General features: G+C 38.4%; 1 protein-coding gene across 1 annotated transcript in view; it reads left to right on the top strand.

Moving 5' to 3' along the window:
• LOC107753971 (syntaxin-1B) overlaps positions 1-25877 on the top strand; it is a 41793-nt gene extending 15916 nt beyond the window's left edge. Inside the window, exons 2-10 of the mRNA XM_016570272.1 lie at positions 8673-8747; positions 9961-10060; positions 17844-17918; positions 19311-19384; positions 19943-20051; positions 20360-20433; positions 21106-21243; positions 23473-23583; positions 25631-25877. Of these exons, the coding sequence (XP_016425758.1) occupies positions 8673-8747; positions 9961-10060; positions 17844-17918; positions 19311-19384; positions 19943-20051; positions 20360-20433; positions 21106-21243; positions 23473-23583; positions 25631-25711 (837 nt within the window). The 3' untranslated portion in view covers positions 25712-25877. The remainder of the gene's footprint in view (positions 1-8672; positions 8748-9960; positions 10061-17843; positions 17919-19310; positions 19385-19942; positions 20052-20359; positions 20434-21105; positions 21244-23472; positions 23584-25630) is intronic.
• Positions 25878-27508: the final 1631 nt, after the last annotated feature.

Genomic DNA, 27508 nt, shown 5'->3' on the forward strand with positions numbered 1-27508 from the left:
GTAGCAAACACCCTGCTCAGAATTGTATCACCAGGGATACATAAGTCGAGTGGGGCCCAAGGTGAAAACCGGGGCCTGAACCAATTCCGAGAAAGGGAACGAGGCTGACAGCGCGTAACCCATATCATGCAGGATTTTAGAAAGTGCGCAGGATGCTTAGCATGCACACTTACCACAGTGTGGATTTTAGAAAGTGCACAGAAGCTCAGCGTGTGCACTTACCATAATATGGATTTTAGAAACACCGTTCCTAAGCGGTAATCGAGGCTGTTACTTAGACAGGCCTAGAAACCCTATGTGACTGTAGCACGCTCAGGGAGCAGTACTTAATTCAGCGAGAGTCCGTGTGCTCAGAGCGCATGTGGATTGAAAAAGGCGTATCTCATAGAAAACCCCCCATATGAGGGGAGCATAGCCAACTCAACCAAGGAAATCACAGAACAGGCTCCGGAGCATGTGTCAATAACTAGAAGGGGCACAGCACCCAGCTCTCAGACCAAGAGGGGGACACCAATGCTAGACTTGGAAGCAGTGTGCTCATAGAAGCAGTGTGCTCATAGATAACCCTCTAGAGTGAGGGGAGCACTACAAGCTCAACCAACAAGGAGAGCAACCTAACGGGGAGGCAGAGAGAGGCCTAACAACCTGAGGTTACTGTTTAATGGAGCTCCACAGAGCAGAAGACCTGATGAGAGGAGGCCTCAGACACTCAATTGGGAGCAGCATGCTCAAAGGTAACCCTCCAAGGTGAGGGGAGCACTGCTAGGCTCGACTAAATAGGGGCAACTTATCAGGGAGGCAGCAAGCGGCTAAACTACCTGATGTCGCTGCCACAGAGCTCAAAGAGCGGAGGGCTCGACCCTTAGCAAAGAGAGAGGAACCCAGCTCGACCAAAGCGATCAATAGCCCAGGGGCAAAGTACCTAGCTCTCAAGTAGAGAGGAGGACTCACATAATCTGCCCAGGACCGGCGAGCTCATAAAAGACCCTCTCTATCTCGATAGAGAGCATGGGTCACATTTAACCAGACCCGATAACCTATTCATGCATACAGGGCTACTGCTCCTCAGAGCTGAAGCACCCAGGAAGGGTTCCCACACGCTTAAAAGGGGATCACACATTTCAACAGGGAACACCAGGGTTCCAGCATAGAGGCCACTGACCAAGAAGGCGACAGGGACGGACCTAACAACTCAGTAATGTTGCGTATGGAGCGGCGCTCTCAGCCCTCTCAGGCGGGCCCTCAAAAGCACAAACTGGGAGCAAAGGCTCGTAGCTAACCCTCACAGTGAGGGGAGCAATCCTCAGCTCAACCAGAAGGCAGTGCTAGATTAGCTAGCAGGTCCCAATAAGAGACTGTCAACTGATACAGCTGAACACAGTCTTATGCTTTCTATCTCGATAGAGAGCATGGGTCACATTTAACCAGACCCGATAACCTATTCATGCATACAGGGCTACTGCTCCTCAGAGCTGAAGCACCCAGGAAGGGTTCCCACACAAAAACATCTCACTCGTCGTACCTCAGGGAATGCAGTGTATCTCAAACCCACTCCGCAGAGGGGCACACTTGTTCAACCATAAAAGCAGTGTGACAGGGAGGTCCCATGGGCCTGACTGTCTATCGAACTGCAAAGAGTGGAGTTAAGGAGTGTCAAGCCACTCAACGCCTCAGCGAGAGGAGCTTTAGCTCAGGAAACGTGCGTGATGGTTGAGAGGATGACTCAAATCTCAAGAGACCCCTCGGGCGAGACATGAGTAGCGTGAAGCAAAACAGGGAGCACGTCATGAAGCATATGCTCCAAAAAACAAATGCTCAACCTGAATGGAGGACCCGTAGGTCCCGAGGTTGCAGCGTTATACTGGGGACCTGATGCTATGGAGGCTCTCACAGAAGCTCAGCAACTTGGCTGCGTGGTCCAGTAAGCATGAAGCCGAAGATTAGGGCTCATCTATCATCCAGCCTGGATCCAATACTGACGGGTGAGACCATCACCACCCTCGGTCAACAGCGAGAGGATCTGACTTCAACAGGCGAGGTGCTCGCAGAGGTCCTAACCCTAAAACAAAGTCAGAAACTGAAACAGGTCCAAGTAGCGATGTGGAGAAAGCTAGTTAGTGAATTCACATAAAACTAGCAATAGAGTAGATCAAATGGATCGTACTCACCACCCATGGCTCCCGCGCATGACTCAAGCTCACAGATATAATCTGAAGACGAAGTCCGAAGAGCACTTGGGTCCGGACCATCAGTAAGGTAGTTCTATGTGACATAGAAACTAACCAAAACATCATAGGTCCAGCATAAGAGACTGCAATGCAAGCGCAGGAGGCTCCTACCTAACCTCGGTCAGGTGGGTGGCTTTAGGGGAATTAAGGGGAGGAAGATGAGAGCAGATGTTAATTCTCTCAGAGTAAGGTGAGTAGATGTCTCAGGTTTTACTCTGGTCCAGACAAGAATGCCTCGCCTGGATCACCTCCCTCAAATCTTGCCTGTTACCCTTTGACTCACGCCTCCTTTGAGCCCTACCCGAAGGCGGGGGAGGGGCGCGAGTTGCGACACTAGCCTTCTGTGCCCGCCTCTGATCCTTAGATTGAGACAGGCCAGGACCCCTGGGTTGTTCGGGCTCAGACCTGGACCTTCGTGGAATGAACGACTTAAAGGCAGCCGAGCGTGTCTTGGCCTCCTTAAACTTCTCGACCACCTCCTTGACGGAAGTGCCAAAAAGCTCAGAAGGGGAAACCGGCGCATCAAGGAGAAAGCCCGCCAGGTTCACCCAAAAATGCCTCTCCGTAACAACCATGGATCTGCCAATGGCAGCGGTGGTCTGCTTAGTGGCATGGAGAGCAAGATCTGTGGTGCGACGCAACTCAGCCACCTCATCAGGGGATAAACCCTGACCTTTATCCAGGTCTTTCAACAGGTCAGCCTGATAAGCCTGAAGCACTGCCATAGTGTGCTACAAAGCTGCAGTCTGACCTGCTGCTGCGTACGCCCTGCCATTCAAACGAGATGTATCTTGAAGGGGTTTGGAAGGCAAGGAGGGAGCCCTAAGAGAAGATGTTTCGCCCATAGAGAGATAGCAAGCCAGCGTCTCTTCAATAGGGGGCATCTTCTCATAACCATTTTCACGCATCCCCTCAATGTTGGCATAACTAGTATGCTGGAACCTATGGATGCGGGATGAAAATGGATTTTTCCAAGCCTTCTCGATCTCCACATGGAGATCAGGAAGAAATGGAAGGCACACTTGAGATGGAGGGCTATAGTCAGAAAGAGAACGTGGCCTCGCGTATAGAGGCGGCCTCCAGGCGCCACCTTCTTGGCCTGCTTCCACTTATGGTGCGATCCATAACCTCAAGCAACTCAGCGTACGCAGGGCAAGAGGAATGAAAGGACTCAGTCTCAACTTCTTCATCCTCATCTAGCATCTCCTGTTCTTCCTGGCTTGGAGCCAGCAGAGCACTAGCCGCCGGATCAGACGATGTAAGAGAAATAACATCGTCGTCCAGCAGCTCACTCTCGTCCGTGACCGATGAGTGCGAAAGGAAGAGACCCTTTTTCAACTCATCAGCGATCCCCACAAGCTCCTTTTTTCTCTGTGCCTCAGCAGTGGCGGGTCCTGAACCACAGGGAGCTGATGGCTGTCCCTCTTTCCTCAAAAAAAGAGACAAACGAGAGCGGAACTTTTTCATCGTAAAACGCTCTCAATGTATGCAGATTGCCCCCTCGAGGACATCGCGCATGTGCTCTTCGCCCAAACAAAAGACGCAAAGATCATGTGTGTCATTAGGTGTCAAATAATCCCTAGTTCACACTACAGGATTTTAAGCCTGATTTAAACCCGATTTGCAAGTTAACGGGCTCGCCGGCAGGTCGGGCTGTGATCGGGGGAAAATCAGTGGGTGATCGGCGCTCTGCAATCTTTATGTGTGAACTACACAACGACGCATCAAAGAGGCTCGCTGATGCGTCGCCGACACCTCACCGACGACAAACAAATATCTAGCATACCAAATATCTGGACCGGTCAGCCGACTCGACATCACGTGGTGTCAGGTGTCGTGATGAGCTACAGCCAATGAGAGAGCAAGGCATGGGTTGAGGTCACCGGAAGAAAAACAACAGCAGCAACATGGCTTAAAGAAAAGTTTGGACACAATAAATGGAGCAAAATTTTTCATAGAGCAAACAGCTTGCAGCGCTAATTTCTTCCCGACATCCATTTTCAAATAAACAACTCCTGTTTCACGTGTTGTTTCGCGTCATTCCCGTTCCAATTCTCGCGTGTGTTTTCGTGACAAAACATGGTTTGTAGAGTCGTTGGGTGACAGAGTTGTTGTCAGCTTGTGTAGTGTGTAACCCCCGGTTGCGGATCATTTACATAGAGTCACGTAGTGTGAACACCACAACAACAAAAGACAGACAATCAAGTCATGTAGTCTGAACAGCACAGCGATCTGCCGACGTTTAAAGTTGTGTAGTGTGAACTTAGCATAACGAGGACACAGATCCACACACTTCTTAAACGCCTTACTAGTGCTCGCCATGGTAAAGAAGAATAATTGCTCTTACCCGAATGCACGCTTCAAACAAAACAGTCCCTTGAAGACGAAGAAGCGGATGACGTGTTCTCCCGGCGCCCTTTTATACTGTGGCCGCACCGGTAATGACGTCATAGGCTGTCGCCGGCCAATGTTATTGTCGTGTTTAGATGTATGCTTCAGACACCGGTCACGCTGAAGGCGTTCCCCATAGCGACCACTAGAGGACGCAGTTCGATGTTACCTCGAAAGGGAATCAGCCATATGAAAGGCTGGTTATGGGTTCATATGTCCTTGATATGAATCTCTTCCTTGTGTGCAGAAATAGCTAGCAGAATGCATTTCATACAAAGATGTGTTTTTTAAAAAACGGAACTATTTTAAGATGACACACCAGCTTGTGAAATGCCCAAAAACAGCATGAGATGCAACACAATGGCCAAATGCATCACAGGAATAAATTACATTTTAAAATACATTAAAATAGGAAACAGTTAGTTCTAATTATTACTGTTTTTGTGTATTTTTTATAAATTATTTTTTTTATTGTAATATTTTTAAGAAAGAGTAAGAGTAAGAGATTTCTTTTAAAAACGTTTGAAAAAATCTTACTGATATATATACACAGGGTTGGGGAGTAACGGAATACATGTAACAGCGTTATGTAATCAGGATACAAAAATCTAGTAACTGTAATCCGTTACAGTTACATCAAAAAACAAAGTATTCAGATTACAGTTACATTTTGTAAAAAGTGGGAATACTATCAGGATTACATTTGTTTCATTTAAAATTAAATAAATTAGTATTTTGACATAACGCTATATATTTAGCGCTGCATAGTTCCTGGTTCTGGTTGACACATGCTGACTCACATGAGCTGCCTGCTGGTGCATGCGCAAATCACACCCGTCTACAATTATTCTCCTCAAACGCGGGATGAGACGCTGCTACAGTAAATTAATTACGATGCTTCCTGCTGGGAAAAACGTTTTCATGTCTGGAAATTTCACAGTTATTTTGTTTTCAAAGAGGATAAAGGAAATAACATAGTTGTAGAGCGTAATCTATGCATGAAGACTCTTGCTTTAACAAAGGCTACTCAACCAACTTGAACATTTGCAGGTACAAGTCCGACTAGCATGGAAATCATCATGTTCATCATGTAAAATTTAGTGTTTGTTAGTGATTTAAAATTCCACGGTGTGCATGACTGCAGTTGTAAGTTTTCTAGTGGAAAATGATCCTGAAAATGTAGACATTAACATGAGAGTCCCCACAACCCAGATCAGTCAATGAAATAAAGAAAAGATCATAGCATTTCACATGCATTTCGACATGTAGGCTTATTTTAAAATAGACTAATATGTATATTGTGTACATTTTTTAATGTTGTGTATAAACTAATTTTATTTTTACTTGTACATGTTAAAGAAATAAAAAATAATAATAATAAAATTAAAACTGTAATACTAAACTGAATAGCCACTAGATATCTGCATAGCCTTTTATATAAATATACAGGCTGTAATATCTAGGTGGTGAAACAAGACATGATTTTTAATAGTTTCAAATAGTTTTTATTAGTTTTCATTTTAAAGTCATAGTTAAATAAAAGTACTTTTTTAAAAAGTTCACGGGTTCACCGGCAGGGATTGTAGGTGGGGGAGTGAATGTACAGTGCTCCCTTCCAGCCTCAATACCACAACTGAGGTGAGACCCTTGAGCAAGGCACCTAACAGCCAATTGCTCCCCACTGCTCTGGGTGTGTGTTCATGGTGTGTGTGTGTGTGTGTGCACTTGGATGGACTAAATGCAGAGCACAAATTCAGAGTATGGGAAACCATACTTGGCCACACGTCACTCACTCACTCACTCACTCATTAAATGCACCTGATTCAGATAATTTGAAAACTACATGGTATGTGTGTTGGAGCCGGGCTGGGGCCCTCCAGGAACTGAGTTTGACACCCCTGCTCTAAAATGTCTCCCCTTGTTCGAGCAGAGAATCCCTTCTTGTCACTCAACAGCAAAAGAGATGAAAGCAGATATGAATTGTTTATTGCTGTCCCACTGTGACCCTTGTCTAACATCTTAGGAGATTTATTGTCTCCAAACTCTTCCCCCAGACCTTATCTGTGCTCTCCAGCTTTGTAGACACAGAATGTGTCTTCCAAAAAAAAAGGCACCAACATTTGCAGAATCCTCCATCATCACCCACACACTAACCACACAAAACTAGCAAAAAACACTTGCATTGCGCCAGGTGTATGATAGAGCCCATTACGTCTAAGACTACTGTGTTAAACAGAATAAATAATTATAATTTTCCGCTTCACAGACATAACAGGTGATTGAGATGACGTTAGACAAATATCACTGCCATTTTTACTTTGCACTTACAGTTTTTATCGGAATGCATGACATCCAGTCAGACTGTCGCATATCTTTACTGTGCAAGTTGAGCGAACCGGAAACAAATGGGATCCGAAAATTCGAAAATGTAAACAAAAACAAGCATTCGGGAAACCTGTTTCAAAACAGTCATTATTGACATCTTTCAATAACTCCAATGACTTAATCACACTCAACAGTAATCTTTTTTCATTTTTTAGATGCCCTATCTTTTTCATCTGCTCTCTGGTTTATTCATAATTGTCCATTTTACAGACATTGAAAGGATGTCATTAAATATCATTGCTGTTTTTACTTTGCGCTTAAAGTTTTGATTGGAATACATCACATCTGATCGAACCATTGCCGAAATAGCAAAAACTTGTGTATAAAATTGTGTCTAAAACATACTTCCCTTAATATTCACTTCTTGTTTATTTAACGTTTGTATAAAATCAACATCACATTTGCAATTGTGCTCATATTCATGAAAACAGCTCTCTTGCTCTTGTGATATCGCTTAATTATATTTTATAATATAAAACAAATCTCAAGTCAAATTTTTTGACACAATTCCCCATTAATTTCTGACCCGGCACAACAAAATCAAAAGAAATCAAATTAGAAATAAGTTATTGATTGCATTTGAAGCAGGACGTTTTACATTAATTCAAATTGATAAATTAACTAATAAATCAGACTGCCAATTTAGGACCTGCAGTTGTGGTCTTGACCAATAAAATCCTGAGTCCTTTTAGTCTGAGATTGAGACAAGACTGAGTACAAATGCAGTGGAGACCGAGACCAGACCAAGACCTTCAAAAAATGGTCTCAAGAGTACTACAACATTACTGCTGAATATTAATCAGTGTTCCAGTAAACATGATTCCAGCTCAGTCTCCTAACTGTCACTATAATTTATGTTTTCTCTCTGGAAATAGCCTTTTCATTGGATGGGAAGCAGTTTGCTTGAAATGAAGAGCTATTAGTTCCCAGAAAGGGTGCAGAGGTTGGGAGGCGGGATGGTCTTTATGACTACACACACATAGGAGAACATCCTATACTGCTCAGTGTGGATTGGCCGTACAGCTAATCTGAGATGGCCCTCCAGCTATCCCCAATTCTCATACCAATATGTGAACACAATCAAACCATCTTTTAAATGTGACACCGTGTGCTCATCTGAAAACATGTGATTTGCATTAGTTTATTAGGCTGCCCTACTTTATCCTATATGAGAAATGGAGAAGCAGTCTGGATGTGTTGAATACAGTTGCTCCTTTAAAGCCCAGTCGCTGAGGAATGGCTGTTTTTGGGCCATTATCACAGTGTTCTTGGGTGAGACATTGAGTGATGCCACCAAAAACAGCAGCAAAGAATGACAATAATTTGGCACGGTTTAAGAAACAGCAGTTTTGTATGTTGCATATTATTGTCTCTTTAAGATGAATCACTTATGTTGTTGTATTCCTCATTTGTAAGTCGCTCAGGGATAAAGCATCAGCTAAACGAATCCATGTAAATGTAAATTATTTAATGATAATATATTCATACGCATAATATTTACATACCATTTACTCTATAGGTATGTTGTGCAACATTTGTGATTTTATTAGTTCTCTCTGTGCTCATCCAACATTATAAAAACACATTTTCCATCTACTTGAAGGATTTTTTTTTTTTTTGCATTGAGATTATCAAGACATTTAAGTGGTGTGTTTGTTTTTGTCACAGGCTAAGGACAGTGATGATGATGAGGAAGTCGTTCATGTCGACCGAGACCACTTTATGGATGAATTTTTTGAACAGGTAAACTTTATCTTAAGGCAAATATCATCATATCCAGTTCCTATTTATGCCGATGTAGATGATTTGATTTGCTCAACAGAATTTGTTCATGTCAACTTGAGTGCTGCTGTCATTAAATCAAGAGAGAGACATACCAATTAATAAAACATTCTAAAATTCATGTCAATTTTCCAATTCAACTTCAAAATTAAATGGAACACACTAAGTGACTTTTGAAATTTGAACAGATTTTAAAACACTAGCTAGACTTTCATGTCGTCCCAAACAACAAATTCACACAGAAACATAAGCTTTGAAAAAATGTGTTCTCAAAATATTAAATGTTTGATATCCTCTGACTGGATGGACTCATAGTCTGAAGTTAAAAATCTAAGCCCATCAAACATGATTTTCTGTGAAATCGGTCAACTCCGAATGCAGACTGGCTCTAAATTTTTACCAACAAGTGTTGACTTGTCTAGACTGCAAATTATGGCAAAAATCTGTACAAAATGTGTGTATTCCATCCTTTACATACTCAAACTGTAATGCTGATAATATAATTTGTAATGAAAACAGCTGAAGTAAATTCAAGTAGATTCAAAATATTTAAAGTTAAGAAATAAAACAAAAGAAAGCTCTTGTTACAAATGAACAAGGCATGGTTTCCATACCAGCCTGATATTTATTCATTTTTATGCAGTTCATATTGTAATGCAGTTTAGTTTCTGCATGTTTACTTACTAAAATTGACAGTGATATCAAATAGGTTTCTACAGCTAACATTTCATGTGACAAGATATAATATGTATCTGTAATATGTGACCCTGGATCACAAAACCAGTCATAAGGGTCAGTTTTTTTTATTGAAATTTATACATCATCTATACATCATAAATAAGCTTTCCATTGATTTATGGTTTGTTATGATAGGACAATATTTGGCCGAGATACGACTATCTCCAGGGTCACATATAGGATACAGAACTATTATTAAAATGTCAAAATATTTTATAGTTGATTTAAAAAAAGATGATTATAAGTATAAATTATTATTAATAATAAATAAATACAAATGATAAATTGATCCACATTATTTAAGCTGATTAGTCAATTATTTTCACAGAGCATGACAATAGGCAAGTAGATAGTCATTTAGATTTGGTCCTATTTCGAATCATTTGCAAATGTCACTGTATTGACGCATTATTTAACATTAATGTTCTCCTGACAGGTGGAGGAGATCCGTGGCTGTATTGAAAAGCTGTCAGAAGATGTAGAACAGGTCAAGAAGCAGCACAGTGCCATCCTAGCAGCACCCAATCCTGATGAAAGTGAGTTCAACCCATCAGCACACAGTCTCAGCGTATACATTGCATCTATGAAAAAGCATTTAGTGTGGTTTAAAAATGAACATTGTGCCTAGAAGGTAGTTCCTTTTAAGGACACTAAAGTACTGTATGTGACACCTCATCAGTGAGATGGTCAGGTATGCAATAAAAAAAATTTTAAAAAGCAAATTTGACATTTTACGTCCCCCATTTCCATCCATTTGCACACACAAATACACCACATGGACACACGTTTGAGAATGCATATATATATATATATATCTCTCTCAGGGCAAGATGACACATTTTTACATTAGCAATCACCTGCACCCACGTCTTCAACATTAACAGTAATGCACCGGTTATATTTGCCATGTCTACTATACTGCTCGCCCTTAAAGGAATAGTTCACTCAAAGATGAATAATTTACTCACCTTCTTTACATAAAAGTAACATAAAAAATGACTTGTGTGCTATATTTAAAATCTTTGCATGAGGAACAGATGAAAACCTAAGTTATGGATAAATTCAAAGTCACATAGACTATTTTCATGGGCAAAGGGTGAGTAAATGATGACAGAATTAAAATTTTTCAGTGAATTATGCTTTTAAAAGAATAGCTGACCCAAAAATGAACATATGCTGAAGATGTACTCACCCTCAGGCCATCCAAGATGTAGATGAGTTTGTTTCTTCATTAAAACAGATGTAGCATTCCATCACTTGCTCACCAATGGCTCCTCTGCAGTGAATGGGTGCCGTCAGAATGAGAGTCCAAACAGCTGATAAAAACATCACAATAATCCACAAGTAATCCACACGACTCCAGTCTGTCAGTTAACATCTTGTGAAGAGAAAAGCTGCGTGTTTGTAAGAAACAAATCCATCATTAAGGCATTTTAACTTTAAACTTTCGCTTCTGGCCAAAATATGAGCCCATAATCCATAAAAACACTTCCTCCAGTGAAAAAGTCCACCCCCTGTTGTCTTCTCACAACAAAATCCACCAAAATATTTGTTTAGAACAGTTTTAAATTGTAAATGGTGCTTGATCTTTGCCTATTTCTCTCCTTGATTCAGACGAGATTACTTACTGGAGGCAGCGTTATTATGGAGAGAGGACTCATACTTTAGCTGGAAGTGACAGTTTGATGTTAAAACTCCTTAATGATGGATTTGTTTCTTACAAACCCGCAAGTTTTCCACTTCACAGTTAACATCTTGTGAAGAGAAAAGCTGCGTGTTTGTAAGAAACAAATCCATCATTAAGGCATTTTAACTTTAAACTGTCGCTTCTGGCCAAAATATGAGCCCATAATCCATAAAAACACTTCCTCCAGTGAAAAAGTCCAGCCCCTGTTGTCTTCTCACAACAAAATCCACCAAAATATTTGTTTAGAACAGTTTTAAATTGTAAATGGTGCTTGATCTTTGCCTATTTCTCTCCTTGATTCAGACGAGATTACTTACTGGAGGAAGCGTTATTATGGAGAGAGGACTCATACTTTAGCTGGAAGTGACAGTTTGATGTTAAAACTCCTTAATGATGGATTTGTTTCTTACAAACTCGCTGCTATTCACTTCATGAGACATTAATTGATGGGCGTGTGGATTTTTTGTAGATTATTGTGATGTTTTTATCAGCTGTTTGGACTCTCATTCTGACGGCACCCATTCACTGCAGAGGATCCATTGGTGAGCAAGTGGTGTAATGCTACCTTTTTCCATACCTGTTCTGATGAAGAAACAAACTCATCTAGGATGACCTGAGGTTGAGTAAATTTTTCAGCAAATTTTCAGTTTTGGGTCAACTATTCCTTTAACACATTTGAAATCCCTAACAAATGATCAAGTTATGCATGCATACTCTGTCACAATGCAGGAAAGTTGCAAGGATTGAAATATAAAATATTTATAACTTTTTGGAAAGCACCAGCTCTATGACTTTACTGCAGCTGTGTGGCAAGATATATGAGCTCATTGGTGAGCCTATTCAAGACTTTCTCCAATACCTTGTATTTGCGCCACCCACTCTACAAAAGAAGCACTGCCACCACATCGCTCCAAGTGTTTGTTAGACCCAGCCCACACACCTCATAGTGCACCAGCCCACACTGCATCTATAGAGGCTGTTTCTTCAGCTCTGAGTCCTCAAATGTTGCTAAAAAATCCTGCTTACCTCATCTTTCCCCAGCAACAGTCTTCAGTTACGGCAAATGTCTGAGTGTCCAAGTCATTCCAGTATTGTCTGACTAATGTGTGAGGTCATTCTGACAGAGCAGCTCTTTAGTAAATGTGCACGTGCAGTAAGTCAACTGTCAAATCAGTGAAATTACAGTGGTATGTAATGAAGAAATGCTTTTGTCCAATCTGTTACTTGTATAGATGCTCAAATATTGCTTATGAATTGATATTAAACAGCAAATAGATATGTGGTGTGTATTTTAGATGTTATAATACTTTAATCCCACTTAATTCATAGGCTGATTTAGCTGAAAAGCAACTGTGGTTAAAATCATTATTTTTGCAATTCCTTTTTGTGTCGTAAATGATATTTTGCCACAAATGCCGTTAATACACCTTATTGAACCCAGTGTGCCTTCTGAGCTGCCTGCATGGCTTAGTTCAAGAAATCCACAGCCTACGAATGACTCAGCTGCTATAGACGAATCTTTAATAATAAATGACGTCTAGTTGTGTCTGACCGTTTTGGTTCGGTTTCATACATTTGACTGCATGTGATTCGCTTCGGTTTCAAATGCATGGTTTTTGTTTCTGTTGAGTTGTTGCATGCATGTACTGTATAAGAACATTATTTTCTGTTTTCCCCCCCCCCCTCTTTTCTTTTGCTTTCCTCCCTGTCTGTTTTCACCATGCTGCATGAAGGATGAAGGGAACCTGTGGAAGTTGAGTGTCTGTCTCGATATCTGTGTCGGTGTGAACCAGAAACCCGAGGAGAAATGGAGAACATATTAAATAAAGTAATTCTTAAAGGAATAGCACAAGCAAAATGAAAATGTCATCATTATTTACTCACCCTCATGTCGCCCAAGACACACTTTTTCATATACTGGAAAAAAACAAATAAAAAAATCATTGCTGTGAATAGTTATCAAATCTTACAATTATTAGAGTAAATAATAATGTGTTTTTTTAAATTAAAGTGTTCGTGCTTAACGTAAAATGATTAGTTAACTTTAGTTTAAGTTAGATATTTAAGTTGTCTAATTGCAGCAGCCTTTTTTACAGTGACAACAAAAGTGGATGCTGATTTATTCTCTCATGCTTCAAAAATTACAAAATGAATCATTTTAGTAGTCATATGGAGTACTTTTATGGTATTTTTCATGGAAAATGCTGGCCCAGACATTCTGCTTAAGATCTACTTTTGAGTTTCACAAGATTATACACGCCTAAACGACATGGGAGTAAATATATAATATGAAATTGTCATTTATGGCTTTAAATATCTAACAGTAGTTGTTCTCCTTGTATTATTCTCCTTCAGCTCCAGTCTGTGTTGTGTGTGTTTTTGTTATTTATTGAGCTTGTGATGTTGTACATACATATTGCATAAAATGTACATTCAAGCATTCAAGGTTTATTGCCAAGGCCAATTTCTCTTTTTTACTGCAGAAGGCTTTTAATTCAGTCACAAGAACACATACAAAAAGGGAAAGACAGACACTGCACTGTCATTTTTCGTTTAGCTGATGCCTTTTATCCGAAATATCTTACTCTGAATACAATGACAGCAATATAATCTCAGTTGCTGGAAAGTTCATGGGTCACCCCTACTTGGGATCAAGCTAACTTTTGTGTTTGCTGCTTAGATCCTTAACCAAGACTGCAATACCATCCCCCTCGCCCTCAAGTGATCCCGTGTTATTGTGATCTCAGTAACATTTCTGGGTCATCGCTTCTCGACGCTAATCCACAGCATCTATGTTAGCAGCCCAAGTTCTCCATTAAAATACCACCGCTGCACAACCAAAGCATTTTATATTATCCTTTTACTGAGGTCAGCCTCGTTTTCAGCTGCAGATGTGACCTTGAGCAGAAATGTAACCTCTGTTGGCCCTACGGGTGACTAATGGCTACGTCTTTGTCCTAGTTCATTAACGCATTTCACCCAATCAGCTTAAATTACTAAATTAGCCATCAGAATTATAGTGCAGTGCCCTTAATGGTTCTCCATGTTGCCCTGCAGGTGAGAGACGTTAGCAAGTAAAAACGAGCTGTGCGTAGTTCACTTAAGCCGGGCTTTAAAAGCCGAGTTTTAAAATCCTAACCGATTATGAAATCTGGTTGCAGCACACACATAAGGAGAATCTTTGCAGATTATCTTCCCTCAAATCTTAAACATGCACACACTACAAGATTTTAACATCGTGGCGCATCACACACTACGAGATATTATTAAGATTATCATGCCAGGGGGAGCGCCTCACGTGATCTCACGCAGCAGATCGTCATTGATATTTCAGTGATGTATTGTATTCAAAACTGAGGCGATTTCACTCCAGCGCTTCTCTTTCTCCTCACGGTTGTGATACGTTTTCAACACATTATACAGACAGTCGTGTTACTATAAAACGTTAAGAAGCAGTTTCCACCGTCTCCACTATCCAACGGGGCCGTACAGCTGCTGTTTTGCGGTCGCGCATTGGCTATTGTGAAAGTACTGACGTAATCATATAGCCGTCGCTGAAGGGTAATAAATTTGACACTTAGCATTTCTATAGGGTTTGAGAACTTTTTGCGGTCTGGATAGTTTGTGCTGTATGATCGGTTTTCTGGAGCAAACATAAAAGTATCACTATGAGTGCTTATTTGTTAAAATGTTTTGCTATGTATTTTGCAGTAGGCGGTGGCCAAAAATAACAAATAATCCTGCAGAAATTACATAATCTTTAGTAGACATCAACAAACACCATATACTACACAGAATTTCAGGTTCATGCAGTTCATTTATCTATAAGAAATCTCTAGTAAATTCACATTAAATAAACATTATAAAATATTCTAGTCCTTAGTAGGTCGAGACAGAATCTGTAGAGCTTTTCTGAGGTGACTTTGAGAAATACAATTTCTGAATTCTTTGAATTTGTGAAAAGTATTTAATAAGCAGACATGCAGAGGTAGGTTTGGTAGATTTTTTTTTTCTGCAATTTTGCAGAAATACTAAACCTCATATGCTTCTGCAACAGGTCTGCTTCGCTTCAGCAAATGTGTGGCAACTGCAAAACCGACAGAAATAAAATTTGTATTCAAGAGCAATTAAAGTGCTGGTTAGATGTCATGTTAAACAGTGGGTGTGACAAGAAACATCCTCATCAGTCAAATCGATCTCTCGACCACATGAGCAAAAAAAAAAAAAAAAAAGCTGACATGAGATGATGGCTTGTTTTCATAGAGCAGGAAAGAGCAGGACTGCATTTAGCGGTCTGTAAGCACAACAATAGTATAGCGGTGTGCAAATATTGTGATGCAAACTCAGTGACAGGAGATACATTACACTTGAATCGATGGACAGGGAACAGGCCACACCCTGACTATAGCACATTAACAGACACCAGTGACTAAACAGATCATGTGTTTTACACGACAGCATTGCCGTTTAAGCGCTTTTCAACACCATTTTGTTAGTCAAAATGAAAAAAGGGGGGGGGGAAACATTTCAAACAACATTTAGCAATCATTTTTAAGTACTTAATTTATTTTTACATTCATTTTGCAAGTTTGTAATTCTCTAAAAAAGGAAATATGGTTTCCATGCAAGTTTTCAGATTTCTATAAAAGCTCAAAAAGGCCTTTTTCATACACAAATATATACATTTATACAAATATATTTTCATACACAAATATATACATTTACCAACATTTATCAATCACTTTTAAATAATTATAATTATATATATATATATATATATACACACACACATACAGTTATACAAATATATACATTTACCAATATGATCAATTCAACATTTTCCTTTGGTTCAAAATAAATCCTAGTAGCCAAAAGATAACAATCAGATAACTTAACTAAAGAAATAATATATTTAGGAAAATACAGAAATTCTGGCAATTTTAACCGTTTGGTACTCCTTAAAAATGGCAAGTAAGCTCATAAAAAAAAGTAATTAAGGACACACAATTAAAAAGTTCAAAGCTATTATTATCTATCTTTTAAAAGCTAAAAAAGCAATCATCCTTGGTGACAGAAAAGTTCCCCTAATTGAGGATTCGCCCGTATATACTATGAAATGACAATCAAAGTGATTAATTACTGTGCACAACGTATAGATGTATAGAATAATATATCACTCTTCTCCCACCCGCCGCACACATCCATCCCTCTGAGAGTGATCAGCAGGAGTCACAATATTGATGGCCAGAAAGAGGCGCCAAGAGATTTAAAGTGTGGGGCTTGTATAAATCCCTCAACCTGGCTTATTAAAGCCAATTTTGTGATATGTTGCGCATATGTATATACTGTATATAATGCATAACACATAGTTCAATTAATAAAATGCAGTACATATTCAAAAACACTAAATTTGAGACTAAAATCTCTCACTGTGCATATATATTACAGCAAATATTTCAGTATGAATTTGTAAGTGCATTATTCCTCATAATGAACACACAAATACTCCCTAGTGATGAAGTGATACTGGCATTAACACTCGTAGTGGAAGAAATGTCATGGTCATCAGACTGTCATGGCTGGAGAAATGAGAGAAAGCAGTGAGGGATTGGATTAGTCAGAGGAGAGGAGAGTGTGTAGGTGGGAGTTGAAAAGGCTGAGGTGGTGTCCAGGGAGTGAATGGCACTGCAGTAACTATCAATCAACATATGACTGCAGCCTGCAGTCTGTACACACCAGTGGTGGACAGTAACGAAGTAGTTTTATTTCGTTACTGTACTTACGTACATTTTTCAAGTATCTGTACTTTACTGGAGTAGTTTTATTTTGAGTAAGTTTTACTTTTACTTCACTACATTCCAAAGCATAAGATCGTACTTTTTACTTCACTACATTTCATAAAACTTATCGTTACTCCTTATAATATATCACGTGCTCCGAGACGCAGAAGGGGTGTCTGATTCATGAACGAACTGATTCTTTTCAATGAACCCGTTAAATCGGTTCACAAATCGCACCAAACGATTCATTGACGAATTAGAATGAACCGATTGCAGCTGTTCTCGAGTTTGGGAAAATCCCAGGTATTTTGAGCAGTAGGATTATAAAAACATATATGCTAATGTAAAATTAAATGATAAAAGTAGCCTATATAAAACTGCAAAATAAACATTCATCTATCGGTACTTTTTACTTAAGTACATAAAAAATCAAGTACTTTTGTACTTTCACTCGAGTAAAATTGAAAACTGAGTACTTTTACTTTTACTGGAGTAATATTTTATTATACGGATCAGTACTTTTACTCAAGTACGTGATTTGTGTACTTCGTCCACCTCTGGTACACACATCCACCACTTTATCACAGACGCCTCGCTTTCCTCTTTAAAACAACAAGAACATTATATGGCCTGAGATCTGATCAGAGGTTAAAGTCCTGAAAGCTCAAATCTATGTATCATTCATTCTCTATCTATCCATCTATCCATCTATCTATCTATCTATCTATCTCGTCACATGACTTTGTACCCTATATCTAAATATAATGCATCCAGTGCTCATTAATATTGAAAACTCAAAATGATATGCGTTTAAACACCTTCTCTTTTGTATTTCCTTGTGTTTTTCTGCAGAGACCAAGCAGGAGTTGGAGGACCTCACAGCTGACATTAAGAAGACAGCCAATAAAGTGCGCTCTAAATTAAAAGGTATAAAACCAGAAATTTGAGAAATTTACAGTATATAACCGTTTTGAACAAAAGTGGTCAAAGTAGTGGATGTTTACGATTATTTGGGCAGTCACACATAACATTTTCTAAAACATTAAGGACTAATTGCCTGCTCTATATACAGTATATAAACAGTGAAACAGATCTGAGATCAGTTTGAGATGGTGAATATTTTTACAGTCTTCTTCGACTCTTTGAATTTTGTGTGAGAAAATTAGAAAAGTTCAGGTCTATTTGCAAGTATGCATTAAGTTTAGTCTACTAAAGCTCCTAAAACCTTCATCATCAAGTAGTCAAGGCTAATTTAGACACGATCTTTGATTCTAAAAGGCAGCCACCTGAGGCCAAAGCAGTTCAGCAATAGAACATTCTTAACAAGTAGGGGTTTTGACTAAACTCTTTTGAAGTGCTTTCCTTTTGAAGTCTCTCAGGAAAAGACAAAAAGTTGTACTCCACCCTAAGCACAAAATAACATTTTTCAGTAACTAGTACAATTTTTTGATGTGTCCTTATAAAAAATATTTTTATTACACCAATTCCTAATACCTTCAGAAACAACAGATTTAGAGCCATAAATGCCATGTGACTAATCTCTTTGAAAACCACAGGAAAATGGTATTATGACAACATTGACCCTTCATTTTCCTATTTCTTTTTTTTAAATAATTCATATTATTATTTTTAATCAATAATAATAATATTATATATTATATTTATATATAATAAATTACGCTTATTAAATATATAGGGTAAGGAGTTAGGGTTGTATATTTATTTATCTTTTTATAATAAATGGATTTATTATTATTTAATTGTATTTGTTATGTATGTAATATTAATCATTATATTTCTCTATAATATACATATAATATTTAACAAACAATCAATCAATATGAACTTTTTTATATTTTCTTAAAAAAGTATTTAAAAAAAAAACTTCTACATGCAAGTACCCAACAGTGACAGTCACTTCATCCACACTCTCGCTGATGTAGCCAGTGACACATGGTGTGCCGGGCTCCATTAGAACTGAATGGAGTGTGAATCCCATTGTCTCCTGAAGTGGACAGTGAGATCTATTGTTCTTCTGAGATTAAGGGGCTTGTTATTACCCTGGGACCACTCTGTCTGACACCTAGTGTGTATGCACGTTCACTGTAACAGCTCGGTCCGCCAATTACTTCAGTGTCATGGGTGGATTTGATCGTGTTGTAGTTGCTGTGCCACCTCCGTAACTGTTGTAGCCAGGTAACCGGGGTGAGACAGCTGCTATTTGAAATGTCAGTCTATAGGGTGCGTTGAGGAGGCTATGGGTTTAGCACATGTTACTAGAACAATTCATTATAATCAGCTTATTTCTGTATTCTGCAGCAATCGAACAAAGTATCGAGCAAGAGGAGGGGTTGAACAGATCATCTGCAGATTTGCGGATCCGCAAGACACAGGTATGAAAGTAATTAAAAACACCATTGTAATAGTCCAAATGTAGCTACTTGTCAGCTCGTTATTTATGATTTGCATTCTTCTAACTTCTTCTTTTATTCTTCTAAATAAGTAATAAAGTAATTAAGTTAAATGTATTTTTAAAAGAAATTCAAAACGTGTTGTGTCTTTCATATGGGAATCGTGTATAATACGAAGTGCTCAGGGAATATTTAAAAGCTTTTATTTTATTATGTAAACTAGTTTGTCTAAAATGGAAGCAATATTCAGCAAAATAGCAGTAAATCAGACCTTCAGGGTGTTCAGAGACAGGCATACTTCCTGTGACCTCTGCCCTCCCACTGAGCAGCTCTGTCAAACACCCTCCTCAGCGCCATCTGCTGTCCAGAAACAGAACAAGCGCGGTAATCGCTCAAACTGCAGCAAAAGCAAGGCCCGATTTCACCACGATCACACTTGGCCCACGATACATTATCCTGTCAGCGAGTGCCTTCACGTCACGATGTGCTGTTACACTTCCACATCCCTGACGCCTCCACATGTCTACCTTCGTCCCACAGCATTCCACGCTGTCACGCAAGTTTGTGGAGGTGATGACGGAGTACAACACAACGCAGTCCAAATACAGGGACCGCTGCAAGGACCGCATTCAGAGACAACTGGAAATTAGTGAGTTCTGCTAGCATGCACGAAGACACACATGCAACCCACGCACAAAAACACAAGCTGAGAAACAGCCTCCACATTACTCGAACATGTATTTACTTTTTAAATACACAAGCTAAGTGTTAGTGCAATCAAGATATGCATTTTACACTCTAAAAAATGCTGGGTTAAATTTAACCCAGCGCTGGGTTATATTTAACCCAGCATTTTTTAGAGTATACATGCAAGCATGTTACCAGTTAAGCAAAGCTCATCAAAATGAGCCGGTGTGCCACATATTGATACCATGTTCTCGTAATATCTTTAATTAGCTGGCAGAACAACTACCAATGAGGAGCTGGAAGACATGTTGGAGAGCGGGAAGCTTGCCATCTTCACTGATGATGTAAGTTTAATAGTCGCCGATCATTTAGAAAGTAATTTTACTATGACTTTGGTTTGCATAGAAAAAACATTTGTGTTTTCTACAGCCACTACGGCCTCATGGACTTCACACAAAAATAAAGGTTCTTTATTGGTTCCATTTTAGAACCTTTATCATCCACGGAACCTTTCCATTCCACAAAAGTTTCTTTATAGTGTAAAAGGTTTCTTTAGATCATTAAAATGTTCTTCACACTAAGAAAAAAAATGGTTCTTTTAAGAACTGTTGACTGAAAGGTTCATTAGGAAACTAAAAGTGGTTCTTCAATGGAGTCACTGAATTACAACCCACACTATATTGTTTGATAAAAATAGTCTTTAAGCATTATTACACAGCTGAGTGGCTGCCTGCTCAAAATTCAGTGTAAAGACGCAATGCTACATCAAAGCCAGACTGAATTTTGCCTCACCTCAGCCCCTAGTATCATAGTATACAGTTGCAATGGCTGTGTAAATACATTTGTGGCACACCTCTGAGCAACATTATACAGTCTGTGTGAAGACACGTAATTCTGTGCCACCTTTGCAGTGTAAATTTGCCATTTTAGGAATGAATTCTGTGCAAATGTATGTTTAATAATAGTAACTTGCTGTTGACCCCCTGCCATGTTTTCTTGTATTCTCCATGTAACAGATCAAAATGGACTCCCAGATGACCAAGCAGGCACTAAATGAGATTGAGACCCGACACACTGAGATCATTAAGTTGGAGAACAGCATCCGTGAGCTGCACGACATGTTTGTGGACATGGCCATGCTTGTGGAGAGTCAGGTACAACACAGAAAGTTAGACCTTTCATCAGAGCAAAAATGACAGGGAGAAAGCAGGAAGAAAATAGTCAAACAAACCTTAGCAATGTTATCGCTTCACAAAAGTCCCTTCCACAAGGCTGTTAGCGATGCATACAAACAGGGGCGCCGCTAAGGGGGGGGGGTTAGGACGATTCTAAGGGCCCACGCACTTTTGGGGCCCCCAGAGATCTGTTTTATTAGTAGTAACAGTAGTAGTAGTAATGTAATAGATATTATAAATGTATCTACCAAAGAGTTACAAATAAAACAAAATTACGGCTTATTTCTGCATTTCCAGCAAAATTATCTCCCCCCATTCGCTGCATGGTTTCGTCCCTAGCCTAGAGTCACGAGTGAGATCAGATGGTAAACTGTCAAATTAGAGATGCCTTCGAGTTCGAGGGGGGCAAACCGAGCCGGACGATTATGGACAAATGTATTGGGACACCCCCTTCTTTAGAACAGAAAAAAGGCATTTCCAAAACTGTGGCATCAAAGATGGAAACATAATTAATGTATTTAAAAATTGTATTTACATCTTTTTAGCCACAGTTTTGGAAGTGTCTACAATGATTGTACGCATATGTACAAGTCATTGGTGTTTGGCGATGAGTTGGAAGCGCTTGAGGTTGTCATGGCAACCAGATACTCACGAATTACGGCTGCGCTTCTATTTTGCTACACTAAACTTAGCAATAAACACGTTGAAAATAATACACAATAAACATGTCTGTCAAAACGATCTCAAAGGAGGCTTTTATTAAGTAAACCAAGGAGTGAATTACTCATCCACTGTTTAAAAAAAATACTTTAGCTGGGTTTCCACAGGCAGGGTCACAATTATCTACATTCCAAAACTGTGGCATCAAAGATGGAAACATAATTAATGTATTTAAAAATTGTATTTACATCTTTTTAGCCACAGTTTTGGAAGTGTCTACAATGATTGTACGCATATGTACAAGTCATTGGTGTTTGGCGATGAGTTTTTTTTTGTTTTATTGAGTTTTCCCAATACTTTGGGCAATATAGTGTATGTTTGGTGCGGTAGGGGGCCCAACCTCATATTATTTCATAGGGCCCAAAATTGCTAGCGGCGCCCCTGCATACAAATGACAGTCGATTTGAGATTTTTGCCCTTTTTATATTCACATTATCATGGCCAAAACTGGAAGAATTTACCTAAAGAGATAGTTCCAAAATAAAAATGCTGTCATTATTTACTGACCCATATGTCACTGTGTGCAGTGCTTTTAGTATTGTTTAGTAATCACTATAGTATTTAATATTTTGAATTTTATATTTCAGTTTTCATTTTAATTTTCTTTACATTTTAGTCATTTATGCACTTTTCTCGATTTTATTATTATTTTCCCCTTATCTTCCATTTTTATTTCAGTTTTAGTACTACACATTAAACTTACATAAAATTATTTCAAATGTTGCCAATGAAATTAGTTCAATTAGTTAAATTTTTTGAAGTTTCATCCAATTTTTTTTTGCTTTTAGTTACTGAAAACGTTTTTTTTTTTTTTGTGGAACATAAAAGTAGTATTTATTTTTTGTATTTTCTGTCATTTTTATTAGGGTTTTTTATTCCTTATCTTTATTTTTGTTAAATTTTCTAAATTTTCTCATCTAATTTTTATATTTATTTTATATCAGTTTTATTTCAATTACTGAAGACAAATTGTAATAGTTTGTGTTTTTTTTTTGTTTTTTTTGTAAGAATACTTTTAAGAATATTCATGCAGCTCGTTTCCATACTATTCATAAAGGCCTGATCTATCAGGCTCAAAAAATATATTTTAAAATTCTGTTTGTGAACATGGACTAGACAAAAACTACACACATCCTTGAAGTGCACTGCGCTCCAAAGTGATGCTGACTTTCCAATGTAATTCACAGATGCCAATTTATTTCTTCCTCCACAACCAAAGACAGGTGAAATTATTTACACAACACAGTCCCTGTGGATCAGTCGGGGTTAAGGGACTTAAGCATCACCATTTGTGGGGTTTGAAATCAGGCTGCACAAAGAATATAAGGGATCTTAACTTGCAACACTGAAACGAGACCCACAGTAGTGTGTCTAACAGGGAACTGTCTTCTGTGATTTGTGCATTGCATACAGTGATCATAAACGTGTGTGTATGAGGATATTGTGGAGAAGACATTTGTTTGAAGTGTCTATTTTTGTCATTCACAGGGAGAGATGATTGACAGAATCGAGTATAATGTGGAACACTCTGTGGACTATGTAGAGAGAGCAGTTTCTGACACCAAGAAGGCTGTCAAATACCAGAGTCAGGCACGCAAGGTAAAACACCGTCAGCTGTTACACCTGATGTCTTTCAGTATTATGCCCTTTGTGTACAATGACTCATGCTCTCAGTCTAGAAAATGCATTACTAAACCATCCACAGAAAAACTATATTGCTCCTTTGGCACTCATTGGTTCTTCAACAGATGCTGCCTGCTCCTAGATTTTTTGCTGCAGTTTTGCCGGCTTACAGCCATTGCAGATGTGGTCTAAAGACTGCAGACTCTTGGTGGTATGCCACCTACTTCTATGCTTTCTGATGAGTCAAACTGCAGAAATGGGGTGGTTTCTTTTTTACCGGCCCAAAGTTTTATTTGCTAATAGTGAACTGCTGGTGACACTTAATAGGTAGATCATTTTATCTAGTGTTAATAACTAAATTTAACAAATGAAACCTTATTGTAAACTGTTGCCAGATTAGAATTGTTGTTAATTACGGAAGCCTCTTTTCCAAAATAAAACAGGTAATTGTGACTTTTCTTGTACTTATTTCATAGTTGAGTTTATAGCTCACAATTTTGACTTTGTTTTTTCACAATTATGAGGAAAAAGTCAGAATTTGAGAGATATAAACTCAGAATCCTGATTTTCTTTCTGGCAATTCTGACGTTTTTCTCAGAATTAATTCAGTGTTTATCTCTTGCAATTCAGTTTTTTTTTCCCGCCACAGAATAAAAATTCTAAAAGTTTTATTTTACAAAAAATAGGCCCATAAAAACAAAACAAGCATTGCATGGTCCATTTACATGTCCGACAGATGGTCACCAGAAAAAAACGTGATTTTCTGTCTGCATGTCCAACCAAGCATTTACATTTAGTTTATTCTGTATGGCATAAGTCTCTTGGCCCAATATAATATTTGCAGCTTCCCTCCATGATCTCATCACATTCAGTAAATATGCACTGCTTTTTTTGGAGATTCCAGAGTTTAGTATGATGTTAGTACTGTTTTTAGCCTTTACAGCAGAGGTGTAAAGAGTACCTAAAAACCATACTTGAGTAAAAGTACAGATACCTTACAGTGAAAATTACTCCACTACACGTTACAAGTCACCAATTCCAAAACAACTTGAGTAAAAGTCTTAAGAGTATCTGATTTTAACAGTACTTAAGTATTTTACTTATACTAAATATAGGCTCAAAAAATGCACTAGTCAAAGAGACACGCTAGTTAAAAAACTGTAATGTTGTGGAGAAGCTGCAGAAAATAGGCAGAGGCAAGGATCTCTGTGCTGGTATTTCATGGAAAAACTAGAACAAACAAAATGGATAAATAAAATTATGTTAAGTAAAATTAAAAAGCCGAAGCCTTCTTACACTGGCTGTGCTGGTTTGTGCCTCATTGCCGGCTGCAGTCATGTCCTCATCTCATATATAAAACACCTGTGATTCACAAATACTTAAGGAACTCGCATTCACATAAAGTAGCCTTGTTGACAAGTTTGGGTGAGTAAGGGCAAAACGCACAAGATGCAGTACCTTCAGTGACCTGTAATAGGCAGTATCGCGTCTTTTGTAGCAGAAATAAACTGCTGCAGAAAAAGCTAGGTCCATGCAAAATGTAATGTGTAACTGCAACACTCATTACAAATGTAGTGGAGTAAAGAGTACAGATACTCATTCAAAAATGTAGTGAAGTAGAGAGTAAAAGTTGCTAATATCTTTGATACTCAGTACAACTACAAAGTATCGAAAAAGATACTCAAGTACAGTAATTACATTTACTCCAATACTTTACACCTCTGCTTTACAGTTATGCAATATCTAATCACCACCTTCTCAAATGTAGTCAATGTTTGAACACATTTAGTATTCAAAGGGGCAACGTCTCAGAGTGGTTCTTTTCATCAATAATTTAATGAACTTGTAATTCATTTAATGATTTACTTTGGTTTAATTGTTAATGGTTTCATTTAAAGTGTGGTTAAGATGAGGTGATGCTACTTAGATTAGCTGACTATCGCAACAGAGTTGCTATAGATGAGCTAATCAATGTTTACACATCTTTCTTTCTTTCCTTCTCGTCCTTTTTCGTCCTCTGCAGAAGAAGATCATGATCATCATCTGCTGTGTAATTTTGGGAGTGGTTTTGGCGTCCACTATCGGAGGAACCTTGGGCTTCTAAACGACATGAAGAGAGACAAACACTTGGAAAGCTGAGTGTTTTATCCACTTAAACACGAAATAAGGAAACTGTCATAAAACGGGGGTTGGGTAGGGTTAAAATCGAATATTAAAAAATCAAACAATCAAAAAAATAAATAAATCAAGGAGATGTTACGTACTAGCTGATTTAAATATATACAAAAGTGGGTTCAATTAAACATAATATTTACAAACTTTACATGTAAATGTATTGAACATAAAGCAGCACATGGGTTACTACCTGTAAAGGAATAACAATTAATTTTTGTTTTTATTTTATTTTTTTAGCGTTGTTTTTATTTTTGGGGGGGCCTCCAGGACAGTGCCAGCAACTGCTAAATTGTTTTATGTTCCGGCAGAACATGGTGTTTGGCAAACCATACTAGCATTACGAATACTAACCAACTGACTGCATAGATGTTATAGATAGTAGTACTAGTCCGATTGCAATGGCCTAACGTTCCAAGTGGTTGCTTGCATTCAGATGAAATCTCTCATCGTTACATTATTAGCTCATTACCGATGGAGTGCTGTAGTTTTAAAGCACCGTCAACCTACTGCGGGCAACCGTAAACAAACGAAGATTAAAAGAACTAAGAAGCACACATTTCGAATTGTGAGAGGAAGTGATATCACCAAGTTTGTACATGGAAATGGTTTTGTTTTTACTTCATTTGCTGTAGGCAGTGAAGGAACGGACATTTCATTTGAAATCGTTTAGAAAGCTACACTGGGATCGAAAGGGTGGCATTGCGCAAACTGTTGAACTATGCAGTTTTGATAGTGATTTGCCCCTGCTTTTTGAATTAATTCATGAAAACCTATGGAAAGATTCTGAAAAAGACAAAAGAGACTAAATATTTTTGTCTACGCCGAAGATTTCTTATAAGGAACATTTACGGAAATGTCAATACTTGAAGTAACGCCTAGCCTAAATATTATCTTTTGGAGGGTGGTTAGGTCTGCTGAAATTCATTTTCCTTATTTCACGTTAGTTTTGCACTTTTTTATTTGCCTTGTTTCATAAATTGCATATATATTTTACATTATAATATAAAGAATGGGCTTGAACCGGACCGTTTAGGTTTTGAAGGATCGATTTGAGAGTTTGCTTGACGTTTCACCTTGGTGCTAGTTAATAAAGAGAGACTAATAAAATTAACTACGGGGAAGTGATAGACACTCTTAGATCCTTATTCTTAAATTCGAAATATCTGAAAAAATGGGAATAGGTGCGGTGCAGACGTATCTTATGACATATTTACCTGTAGATGCATTCTTCAGTTCAACTGAAGAAACTTGTACGGTTGGTCAGGACACTTATTATGCAGCGACTAAAAATTAAGACATTTACACAACTTTATATTAAATAACTCAAATTTAGCTCTGAACGCCAAGAGAGACAGCATCTTAAGATAACTCTAGCTTAGAATAAGATTTTGTCGAAAGATTTTATTTTTCGCAGAAACACAAATCAAACAGTTGTATCATGAATTCGTTGCATCCTTTTCTTTGCAGACAGAAAGTGCCAGCATGGTTAATGATGTACTTCTTGTTTTAAATTCAAGGGCTAAAATTCAAAACCAAACTTTAGCTCTGTTTTTTTTTTTTTTTTTTATACAGAATCCCCCTTGGCTTTATTCAGATTTGTCGCATTCTTAGAACGCCCTTACCTTCATGTTCATGACATTCATGACATGTACCAACTCTGAACGTGCACTCCTTTTCTCAATACAGACTTCATTTTCCATGTACTGCTTATCATAGAATATATAAC

Source organism: Sinocyclocheilus rhinocerous, unplaced genomic scaffold (assembly GCF_001515625.1).
Source record: "Sinocyclocheilus rhinocerous isolate Xijiao unplaced genomic scaffold, SAMN03320098_v1.1 scaffold612, whole genome shotgun sequence".
Taxonomy (NCBI): Eukaryota; Metazoa; Chordata; class Actinopteri; order Cypriniformes; family Cyprinidae; genus Sinocyclocheilus; species Sinocyclocheilus rhinocerous.